The following is a 12,648-nucleotide window of genomic DNA, read 5'->3' on the forward strand; positions in this document are numbered from 1 at the left end:
TCAGGCCCAGGCAAAATAAATCTGTGATCTTAATGGGGTTTGCCTGGTTAAATAAAGGTTAATCATAAATAATAATGCTGATGTCCTGGCTGATAAAGCGCAAACTATTGATAAGTATTTGTCAGAACAACATTTCAAAAATGACCAGACTGACTCTTTAGAACTTCGAAACACAAGACGAAGGATGTTATTTGCTGAAGACTTCAAGTCTGCAAGCATTAACGACTAACTAGTCAATGTGCATTGTGCATGCACAGCCAATTAAAGTTTAAACACAATGTCTTTTTGTGATAAAAAGGCACTTTTATATTTTCAACACGCAGGAAGCAGGAGTAGTTGCCTGAATGATTTAGTGATATTTAAAGCGGATGCCGCATGATTTTTACAGCCTTTTCTCAGCAGTGAGGCATATTCTGTGATGACCTCAACGTAATCAGTGCAGGTGAGTCCGGGGAGCTGCAGCCGGCACCGAGGTGGCAACTGAGGCACTCCCAGGACTCTGCGTTAATTGCCTGTGAACAAGACAAACATGAAGGACGGACAGCACTTGTGCCACGCCGCCATCTGTTCCACGGACTCTGCAGAGGTGACTTGCTGTGTGTGTCTGTGTCAGGGCACTGAGGGAGGGGTGTGTGGAAGCTGTGTGGTCTCTGACTGGTACAATGGAAGTGCCTGAATTTGTTGCTGGGGGGAGGGGTGTGTATTAAACAGAGGGAACTCTGGGGGGAAAAAAGGACCATTTGGTAAACCAAGAGCAGAGGAAGCCCCACTTCCACAGACAACATGTGTTCCTATTAATTTGCCATAAGGATGCTCTTTGGCAGCCTCAAGTGTCCATGTGTCTCCTCAGAGGGAGTAGACTATGGGGTAAAATAAAGGTTGGTTAGCTTGCGGTGAGGGAGGGGTGTAGAGCAGGGCTATTCAACTGGCGGTCCAAGGACCTAATCAGGCCCTCGGATGAACTCAGTTCGGCTAACTAATGGGTTAATTTTTAAATAAAACTAGATTTTAAATCATAAAACAAACATATTTAATCACATTAACGGCTGGATGTCTGGCCCCTTGAGCTCTTGGCTTTCAGTAACTGTGGCCCCCTGAGCAGTTGAATAGTCCTGCTATAAAGCAGGGGGTGTCCAAACATTTTGGGACCAAACTGTCTGGATGAAAGGACTCACGGGCCAAAAAATATCTGAATTTAAGAAAAAATAATAATAATAAGAATTAGAAAGCGTGATTCCCCCCACCCCCTCTTATTTTTAACAACTTTAATATTTTTGGATAAAAGTTAAAAGTTTAATTTAAATTATTGTAGATCCAGAACATCAAGAGCCTCATAAAAATAACCTTTTTTAAAATTTATATTTATTTAAAGATTTTCATTTAATAGATTTTTTTTTGGGGTCTATTTATTTTCTTGTGCTTGGAAAGTTCATTTTGGTTTATTTTCGAAGACAAAAGCCTAAAATGAGTAACTGCTCTTTAAAAAAAGGGTGTGGAGCTTCAATCCCCCCATTTGGACCATGGACGTCCCAAACGGGTCATCGAAGTTCTGGAAAACAGCTGGCAGTCGCTAAAACAGATTCATAAAAGGTTTGAAGGGACACTGCTAAAGTTGAACAACTTGTATGCCGATGATACCACTGTATATTCTTTTTAAAATGCCAAATTTCTATCGATAATCAACTCAACTGAAATTATTTTCATTGAAAACACGTTATACCAAGTTGTATGAATTATTATCCAGAATTCTACTTTTTAGTAGGTCAGTGAAGGTTTGTTGTAGGATAAAGGAATATTTTTCCGCTATACACGTCTACGTATACGTATACGTATTTTCCACTGTACACGTCGCACCGCCCTATAAGTCGCATCAGTCCAAAAATGTCTAATAAAGTGGAAAAATCCATAAATACATTGCTTCGCCGTATAAGTTGCATCTATTATGCATCATCGCTGACAACCCAGAAATGTGGGCCGATGTTGTGCCAAAAATTGATTGGCTGCCAAATGGCGGCCATGTGAGCATGCATGGGAGGACTTTAACAAGAATTTAACAAGATTAACACTTAAAAACAAATATTTGTTTGTTTGACATTATAGCAAAGGTGTGTCTCAGTTGAACTTTTACTTAATAAATGTACTTCAATGGTCAAATCAGCTTAATTTTGCCTGGGCGGCAAAGTGAAATGAAGCTGATTTGACAGTTTCTCCAGGTGAGCTGGACAAAAGTGGCAGGCTATGGCAAGCCAATTGTGTTATCAATAGCCACTGTTACCTATTACATGTCATAACAGCATGCCATACTACTCGAGTGCCATCTAGCGGCTGAAAACGGTAGTGTTCAATATTTTCTGTTAATGAATGAAAACAGTCATATCTCAGCCAAAAATTCATTTATAAATATAGAAAACAAATATGTCGCTTCAGCGTATAAGTTGCAGGGCATGCAAATTATGCAAAAAACTGCAACTTATAGGCTGAAAAATACAATAATTATATCAAAATATTTGTATTGTACTTAATATCGCTCATTTTGAGATGATTAAAATAATCTTTTTTGCAGTTAAACCTAAAAATTATATTCAAAAAGTTTCACCATTAAATCTAAAGAAGGTCTACATCTGCATCAGCCTCTTAAGCCTGTGGGTCAAAACTATAACATTTTTTTAAATTTGTTGAGGGCCTCACAAAATCACTCCAAGGGCCGCAAATGGCCCTTGGGCCGCACTTTGGACACTCCTGCATCAGAAAACATGTTTGTTTAGTTTTTTTGTATGCAAGTACACAAAACAACCCAAATTACAACATAAGATTAGAAATCTTGCAGTTATCCCAACTTTTAATTCAACTGCTGCTTTTGTTTTTACATTTAAAAACACCAACCAAAGCCTCCACCTTTCAATTCATTTGCACAAATCTAATTATCAAAGTTCACAGCAGCACCTCCACCTCTCACATATTTGCAGCAAAATCCGCACACTTACCGTTACACCATTGGAATGGTTGCATGAAATTTGACTCTCCAAGGCAGCAGCAGTGAATTCAGGCCCTGTCAGGAGAAATGCTGCAGACACGCCAGCCCTGGTCTGGTTCTGCTGTAGCTCGGATTCAGCTGTCCTGAGCTGGGTCGCTCCTTCCTTCAGTTTATGTCAGAGCTCCAGCAGAAAAACAGTCATCTAAAGATCTTCAGATCCCAGAAATCCTCAGGAGGTGTGGGATTTCTTTTTGCTTTTAGTTGGCTCAGCAGTCTGTGTTGCCCAGCATTCCCAAATCTGGATTAGCCACTCTGTGTGTTAAAGATGTAAGGGTGGAGGGGGGGAGGTTTGGGACTGGGTTCTGGTCCTGGACTGGAGATTTCATGTGCTTCTAAAAATGATGACGAGAAACAAAGGAATGTTGTTGAGAAGGACTGCTAGGTATTTGTCAGAGGCCTCATCCAGCGAGTGAGGACTTGTTGTGAAAATCTGCAGCTCGCTCGATCATAAACAAGACGGACAGGAAATACTCACATTTCCATCAGAGAAGAACGAGGGCCTCCTTCACTTCACTTTGCAGCGTCCTCTCCTCTACGACTCCAATGACATCCAGAGTTTAAAACGACGATCCTCACCCCAAACGAAGGCAATAATCCAACATTAATCTGTGCTTTTTGTCTTCTGCTAAAGCTGCTTTTTTTAAACAAGGGATTTTCACAAATCTCACCCCCCTCTCGTCTCCTCTGGTGCCTCCTCCTCCTCCACTCCTCTGATCTTGCAGTAGATATTCCTCCTCAGTGATGAAGATGATCTTCCCTCAAAACCCAAACAAAGTGAGTGCAGCTCCATGCAGTCAACAACAGTCCTCAGGCTGTTTGTGTGTCAGGCAGTGTGTGCGTTTGAGTGTGTGGAGGAGAAGGAGGGGGATCCTACTCCCCCTCGAACCATCTGCTGCTTCGATTGAGAAAAAAGAACAGAATCAGAGACAAAGGAGGGCAGAGTGTGTGCAGGAGCGTGTTCAGGCGCTCACACCTGCAGCTGGCTGTGTCATGGCAGACTTCTCTTTCCCTTTCACTTCATAATGGAGCTCAGACTGCAGCTCTCCTTCCTCTCCTCTCTGCCTTGGGTTTGTAAACAGATCTCTGCTCATGTGACCAGCCGTTTTGCCTCGCAACTCTCCTCTGCCTCAGCCCTCCCTCGCCACCTCCGTCCTCCAATCTGCAGGCAGCGGGAAGGTAGAATGAGGCAGGCTCTGACGAATGGGGCCCCTGCAAAGATGTGACTGTGTGAGCGACGTGCATGCATGTGTGTGTGAGCGTGAGAGAGAGAGAAAGAGGGTGAGATAAGACGAGAAGAGAGACACTTGCAGCAAAGTCAAGGGAGCTTGGCAATATGCGCATGGCTGATGTCCTGACAACCAAAACAAAGCAGTCTGTGTGAAATGGAGGTCAGGAGGGGAAGAAATGATTCCTCTCTGTTTGCACCATTTCTCTCTCTCGCACGCACGCACGCACGCACGCACGCACGCACGCACGCACACACACACACACACACACACACAGGTCGGATTGTTTGACCTGCAGCACATTTGACGCACAAACCCTGCAGCAGCTCATTGTTTTGCAGCCAGATGACATAACATGATCATGACAGGATTGAATTAAGGCCTAGCATTCCTTGGACAAATGCATATCACCCACCACTGAAGCCACAGACGTGACTCTCAGCTACTACCACTTAAAGTACGGGTGTCCAAAGTACGGCCTGTGGGCCATTTGCGGCCATTGGAGTGATTTTGTGCGGCCTACAGCTGCAGTTTAAGAATGGTATAATTTTGGCCAGCCAGATTAAGAGGTTGATGCAGACTTTCTGCTAATTAGTTGGTAATCCTTTTTTATATAATATTTAGGTTTAACAGCAAAACAATCTTCTCAAAATGAGCAATATTAGGTAACATACAAACCCTTGTTGATAATCTTTATTTTCACTTCATGGTGCAAAGCACCAAAAACCTTAAATAACGATTCATAAAACTTGGCTAAAAATTGCTGTTGATAAAATAATCAAAAGGGAACTTGGACATTTTTAGAAGAGTATAACGTGGTATCATCTACATACGAGTTGATCAACTTTATCAAACTTTATGAATCTGTTGTAGCGACTGACAGCTGGATGATTTTTCAGCATTTTGATCAGCTTTTTGAGCCGTCCATGGTCCAAAAGGCAGATCGACCCCCTTTTAAAAGGACACTTACCGTACTTGCCGCTGTACACTTTGCACCGCCGTATAATTCACATCAGTCCAAACATGTCTAATAAAGTGGAAAAAAAAACCCAAATACGTCAATTCGCCATATAAATTGCATTTGTTATGCTTCACCGCGGGCAGCACGGTGGCGCAACTGGTAGAGCTGCTCAGCGAGAAGGTCCTTGGTTCAAACCCCGGTCCAGGGGCCTTTCTGGGTGGAGTTTGCATGTTCTCTCCGTGCATGCGTGGGTTTTCTCCGGGTGCTCCGGTTTCCTCCCACAGACCAAAAACATGCATGTTAGGCTGATTGGTAACTCTAAATTGTCCCTAGGTGTGAGTGAGAGAGTGAATGGTTGTTTGTCTCGTTTGTCTCTGTGTGGCCCTGTGATGGACTTGCGACCCGTCCAGGGTGTACCCCGCCCCTCGCACAGTGACTGCTGGACATGGGCACCAGTGACCCCCGTGACCCAAAATGGAATAAACGGGTAAAGATAATGGATGGATGGATGGATGCTTCACCACTGACAACCGGGAAATGTGGGCCGATGTGCCAAAAATCGATTGGCTGCCAAATGGCAGTGGTGGGAACATGCACGAGAGGACTTTAACAAGATTAACACTTAAAACAATTATTTGCTTGCTTGAAATTATAGCAAACGTGCGTCTCAGCTTAACTTTTCCTTAATAAATGCACTTTGACAGTCAAATCAGCTGCATTTCAAAAGCTGATTCGCAGAAGCAGTAGCGCGCAGAGCTGTGCATTTCTTCGAAATTCAACAAGATAACCACCTAAAAACAAGTATTTGTTAGCTCAACATTATAGTAAAGGTGTGTCTCAGTTGAACTTTTCCTGCTTTACTGGTCAAAGCAGCTGTGATTCACCTGGGCGGCGCAGCGAAATGAAGCTGATTTGACGTTTACTCCAAGAGTTCCGGAGCGAGATGAAGGTGGCTTCTATGGCAAGCCAAGTGTCTCATTAATATGAACTTTTACCTATTAATGAGACACTTGGCTTGTCATATTAGTCGAGGGTCCTCTAGTGGCTGAAAATGGTAGTGTTCAATATTTTCCATGTCAGAATGAATGAAATCGTCAGATCTCAGCTAAAAATTTGGTTATAAATATGCAGAAAAAGAAACATCAATACGTCGCTTCGATTCATAAGTTGCAGGGCATGCTAATAAATGCAAATATCTGTGACTTATATGCCGGAAAATACGGTACTCAAATTATGCTTTTGTTGCTAAGAAGACTAAAATTAACTTTCCAAACAAGAAAACAACAAACATAGACCCAACAAATCAAATAAATCAAATGCTTAAAAAAATAAAAAAATAAAATAGTGTTTATGTACGAGTCTTTTAATGTTTTGGATCTACGATAATTTAAAACTCTTTCTTCACCAAAATGACTCAACTTTTGTCCTTTCTCAAAAATATTGTTCATGTTGAGAGTTAAATTCACATTTTTGTGGTCCGTGGATCCTTTCAACTTGATAGTTTTAGACCATTTGAAGAAGGTTGGACACCCCTGACTTAAACATTCCTGCAATATCTGTAATCATGAGTGAAGTGAAGCCATTGTTTGGGTTGATAAAGGTAGATTAGCTGTGGCAGCTGACATCAGTTTGTAAATGTGCATTCAAAGATTCCTTTCTGGAAGATTCGTTAGAACTTGTCCCTTTAATTCAGGAGATAATTTGTATATAAAAATATAATAATAAACAGTGATAAAGTTAAAGTTTTAAGCCAAGATGTGACACAACGTGTCTCCGAGTATGTGTTGAGGATGACTCTCAGCTTGTAGCTCAAAACATCAAAACGGAGTTTTTGTGTTTTCTAATTTTGATTCGCTGCGGCAATGCTCAAATTGGAATAACCTTAAATTTTCTCAGTTTGTAAATCACGTTCCGATAATTACTTTGTGTGAGTTTCTTTAAAATCGATGGTTCACAAGATATTTCCGCTAACAGGCTAACGGAGTGGACGTCAAACTATAAAACAAAACGTTTTAGGAAAACATCCTGCGCTTAATGTTGAGTTCAGATCATGTAATGGGGACACGTCTCAACTTTAAAAAAAATAAATAATTTGAGCTCAGTATCTGTAAAATCTACTGAGTTACAGCTATTTTGTGTTTGTTGAAGTCACATAGCTGTGGTGGCCATCTTGAATGGGACTAACCTCAAAAGGTAAAAACATAATGATTGATTTCTATGAGTTTCATTCAAATCTGTCCACTGGTCCACATGATATTTTGCTAACACGCTGCAAACAAACGCAGGCCTGGCTGCCAATTCACTGGGAACAGCTGCTGGGCTTCTGCTGTGTGACTTTTAGGGGGAGTGCTGCTCCATTAATTCCCCAGGGAGGAGGAGAGGCTTCAATGGGACACAAGCCATGTCCATTCACCTCTCCCCTTCCGTGCTCATGAGCATTAAGACCAGCTGGACTGACTGCATGTATAACTGCAGGACTGTAACTTTTGGTTGTTCAGTGGCTTCAGAATTGGACATGATTGTTGCTGCCTCGCAGTGATGACTGCACGCCCTCTTGTGAGAGAAAACAAGGTTGTCAGAACAACTTCCCGAAGAGGATTGCTCCATAAATTAAAGGGCACGCGATCCTCGAAACAATGCATGTCGCCCGCCACCCGTCATGCCAGAGTTTTAAACCAGAATCATCTCATGTAGAAAGAAAAAAAAAGAATGATGCAGAAAAATTGGTTCATGCATTTGTCACGTTTAGACTGGACTATTGTAATGGTTTGTTATCTGGGTGTCCAAAAACGTCTTTAAAAAGTCTTCAGTTGATCCAAAATGCTGCTGCCAGAATCTTAAATGGAGTTACTGGGAGATCATATCTCTCCAGTTTTAGCTTCTCTCCACTGGCTCCCTGTCAAATCCAAAATTGAATGCAAAAACGTACTTCTAACCTACAAAGCGCTCAACAACCTAGCTCCATTTTATATTACAGATCTTATTGTTCCATATTTTCCTAACGGAGCACTTCACTCTCAGGCAGCAGGTTTACTTGTGGTTCCTAGAGTTTCCAAAAGCAGAATGGGAGGAAGATCTTTCAGTTATCAGGCTCCTTTCTTGTGGAACTAACTTCCAGTTTCTGTCTGTAAGACTGACACATTGCCCAGTTTAAGACTGGGCTTAAGACTTTCCTTTTTGATAAATCCTATAGTTGGGGTTGGCTTGTTTAGCTGCTATAGGCTTAGCCTACTGGAGGACAACTCATTTTCTTAAATGATTTGCTAAAATTGGACAGTTTTCATTTGATATTATTTCTATCTTAACATGTGATTCTTGACCTGCCATTGTGTATCTGTTCCTACCAAACCAGTGCCCTGAGATGACTTCTGTCGTGACTTGGTGCTATATAAATAAAATGAATTGAAAAACATTGGAGTCACACCTTGTAAATGATGTAACACACAGTCTCACGTAACGTGCCAGCTTTTGGAGTGTGTGTCGAGGATGACTCAAGCACTACCTCACCAAATCTCAGCTCCAAATCTGTGAAATTAACAAGAATCTTGTATTTCTTATTATCAGTCGACTGTGGCGACCATCTCGAATTGGACCGACTCCAAAAAGGTAACCGGTTGTACATGTTTATTTAACTGCGTTCTAGAAGTTTCAATAAAAGCTAAGTGCTTCGTGAGATAATTTGCTAACAGATAAGAGTTGACGCCAATAATTATTGGCAAAGATTAAAACGATCAATTGGCACGTTAACGATAAGCTGGGGATGACTCTCAATTCCGATCGCATCAAATTTTAGGTCAGTAACTCTAAAATCAACTGATTTCTAGTCATTTTTTGTGCCATCTTGAATTAGATCAACTAAAATGTAATCAGTTGTAGAGGATTACTTCAGCGGTTTTCTTAAAATCTATGCAGTGGTTCAGCAGATGTTTTGCTAACAGACACACATTCGCCGCCTTTCCTCTTCAGCGGCGGCGACAAAAGTTTTACCCGAAGAACTGATGTGAACAAACAAAACCTCACCGTGTGGGAAGTTTTTCCAGCTGGTGTCGCTGACAAAACCATGAGGGAGTGAACAAATGAGATGCAAACGATGTCGTTTCCATCAGGCCTTGAAAATGTTCTGGCTGCCAACACCTTTTTGGTTTTTACATCAATCCTGCGTCTACCTGACAGTTACTGAAGCAAAGAGTAATCTCAGAGCAAACACACACACACTGGCAGGATGTTTGGACAATCATGGTTACAGTTCAGGCTGTTTTTTCCTGGTTCCTCCGACCCACGGTCCTGAGCTCTGGGAATATTTATGACGTCTCTGCACATGGGAGCAACACAAACATTCATTAGTGCCGTTATCAGTGTGCGCTGCACCAACCCCTGCCTCTCGGCCTGATAAAGCAGCTCTTCTTAGCTGTGGCATTAATGAGCTTTAGCTTTTGGTTGAGTCTAACAGAGGGAGGGCAGATTATTTTGAACTTTAACTTGTGACAAAAAAATACTATGCTAAGTGGAAAAACAAAAAAACTCAACTTTATGTGAATCAAATTGCTCTGAGTTTTCGTATTCTCTGTTTGATAAATGCATTTTCTTCACAATGAAAGTGAAATATTTTCAACAAGCAGTAGCCAGTGTCCCCCACTGCTGAGGGATTTGAATAGTGAATGTTTGTAGTAGTCGAGATGAGTGTTTTTCTGGGCAAGAATTAAACAGGAAATGAAAGTAAACCTTTACGTTTTTGTACAAGGTAGGAGTTACATTGTGTGCATGACGAGGTGACAGTTTTTCCAGTCAAATTTTAGCGATCTTTATTTACAACTACAGCGGTGCTTGAATGTTTGTGAACACTTTAGATTTTTCTATATTTCTGCATCAACATGACCTAAATCATCATCAGATTTTCACACAAGTCCTAAAAGTAGATAAAGAGAACACAATTAAAACACATTATACTTGGTCATTTATTTATTGAAGAAAATGATCCGATATTCCATATTTGTAAGTGGCAAAAGTATGTGAACCTCTAGGATTAGCAGTTCATTTGAAGGTGGAATTAGAGTCAGGTGTTTTCAGTCAATGGGAGTGGCCAGAATGTTACTGGAATTATGTTTTGTGGACGGATGAGACAAAGAGAGAACTTTTTGGTTTAAATGAAAAGGGTTATGTTTGAAGAAAGGAAAACTGCATTCCTGCATAAGAACCTTATTCCGTCTATGAAACATGGTGGTAGTAGTATCATGGTTTGGGCCCATTTAGCTGCATCTGGGCCAGGACAGTTTGCCATCATTGATGTAACAATGAATTCTGAATTAGATCAGAGAATTCTAAAGGAAAATGTCAGAATATATGTCCATAAATCTCAAGAGAATGTGGGTCATGCAGCAAGACAACGACTCGAAGAACACAAGTTGTTCTACCAAAGAATGGTTCAAGAAGAATAAAGTTCATGTTTTGGAATGGCCAAGTCAAAGTCCTGACTTTAAACTAATCCAGATGATGTGGAAGGACCTGAAGCTGCAGTTAATGTGAGGAAACCACCAACATCCAGAGTTGAAGCTGTTCTGTACGGAGGAATGTACTAAAATTTCTTAAAGTCAGTGTGCAGGACTGATTAACAGTTACTGGAAACATTCAGTTGTAGTAGGAGAGAGCGAGAAAAAGAAAAAATGAAAGAAAAAAGTTTTGATTATTATTGCAGCACGGTGGCACAACTGGTAGAGCTGCTGCCTCTCAGCGAGCAGGTCCCTGGTTCAAATCCCAGTTCAGGGACTTTTCTGGGTGGAGTTTGCATGTTCTCTCCGTGCATGCGTTGGTTTTCTCCAGGTACTCCGGTTTCCTCCCACAGACCAAAAACATGCATGTTAGACTGAATGGCAACTCTAAATTGTCCCTAGGTGTGAGTGAGAGAGTGAATGGTTGTTTGTCTCGTTTGTCTCCGTGTCCCTGTGATGGACCTGCGACCTGTCCAGGGTGTCCCTTGCACAGCGATTGCTGGACATGGGCACCGGCGACCCCCGGGACACAAACATGGAAGAAGCGGATTAAAGGTAAATGGATGGATGATTATTATTTTTTGACTCTGTCATCCTACAAAATATTGCCAACACCACCCAAGGCATCAGACGCTCATCGAGCTGCCTGTGGCTGAAAGATTACGTCAGAGTTTTGCATAATAAAAATAGCTATTTTATTCATATTGTACGTTACATGCATGACTTTCTTCGAAAAACAAAGAAAAACAGTGATTAACATGAGAAAAATAGTAACTAAGGTTGTAAATGAATGCAATTGTCTAAAAGTATTAACTGAATGTAAATATCACACAGTGATAAATCTAAGCAGAAATGTTGATAAAATTTGAAGCGGCAGAAAATTAAATCCATGTTTCAAGGTAACAACTGCAGTTATTGTCTGTTGAATGAGCTGGGTCTGAATAATAAATAATAAAAATATCATTATCATTATCATTAATAATAACAATAATAATGATAAAACATTACAGTCTAACCTACCGGAGAAAAATGCTTGAATCAGTTCTGAGCGTTCAGTTTGAGATACAAACGCTTCAACTAATGAAATAATCACTCTGCTATGAAGTATCTGAAATCAGTTTTATGAAAATTAATACCTACTACATTTTCTTTCTTGTCCTTCTTAAGCACTTATCAGTTGTTTCCATGCACAAACCGTTTGGTGGATCAGGTTCAGACCTCCCTTTCATTTGTCCTTTCAGACATGAAACAAGAAATTTTAGGTTCTCACTAATCTAAAAGTCAAATCTGGAACAGATAGAGGTGCGGGGGAAATTGAGTAGAAACAGGTTTCCTCCTCCTAAACAACAATAGTAACAATTGGGTTGAAATCAATTCTGCTGTATTTGTAACAAATTGGTAACATTTATAGAAGACTGGAAAGAAATATGCAGGCAAGCAAAACAAATGTACCAAGCATCACTGGTTTGCCATCACTGCTGGGACTCTCTCAACCTCTCCCATGCGCAGACTGTGCGAGTTAATTTGGACTTAATCTGGAAGAGAGCAGCCAAGTGGATCATTACAAGATCTGTTATTACTTTTAAGCCATGGACCCGGTCCGTTCAGGCAAACTGCTTTGGCTCTGATGCAGAATGTAGAAATTAACCGATTCCAGTGCAAAGTTCATGAGGAGCAACACAACCTCAAACCGTGACATCTCCATCCTACAACCCATCATTCTAAAACCTGTTCATCATCAACTATCTGGTAAGTTTCATCAAAGTTCATGCTCAATAATTCGGGTAAATAAAATCCAACAAAGTTAAGTCAGGTCCTCTGGGCGTTTTTATTTTTTATAAACGTTTTGTCCTTCATCCAAAGGACTTCATCAGTCAGAGGCGCCACAACAAACGCAGTCCCACAAGCAGCACACTCACATGGACCAACCAGTTTGCTGGT

General features: G+C 41.0%; 1 protein-coding gene across 2 annotated transcripts in view; it reads right to left on the reverse strand.

The window, feature by feature from the left end:
- zgc:175214 (uncharacterized protein LOC557610 homolog) overlaps positions 1-4,149 on the reverse strand; it is a 19,788-nt gene extending 15,639 nt beyond the window's left edge. Inside the window, exons 1-2 of one of the 2 annotated variants that reach the window (XM_037689689.1) lie at positions 4,008-4,149; positions 2,985-3,926 (exon numbers count right to left, since the gene is read on the reverse strand). In XM_037689689.1, coding sequence (XP_037545617.1) covers positions 2,985-3,009 — 25 coding nt within the window. In that variant the 5' untranslated portion in view covers positions 3,010-3,926; positions 4,008-4,149. Of the gene's footprint in view, positions 1-2,984 lie in introns of both variants that reach the window. The other variant, XM_037689688.1, reaches the window with a different exon arrangement.
- Between the last annotated feature and the right edge of the window lie 8,499 nt (positions 4,150-12,648).

Source organism: Nematolebias whitei, chromosome 16 (assembly GCF_014905685.2).
Source record: "Nematolebias whitei isolate Nwh7 chromosome 16, NemWhi1, whole genome shotgun sequence".
NCBI classification, from domain to species: Eukaryota; Metazoa; Chordata; class Actinopteri; order Cyprinodontiformes; family Rivulidae; genus Nematolebias; species Nematolebias whitei.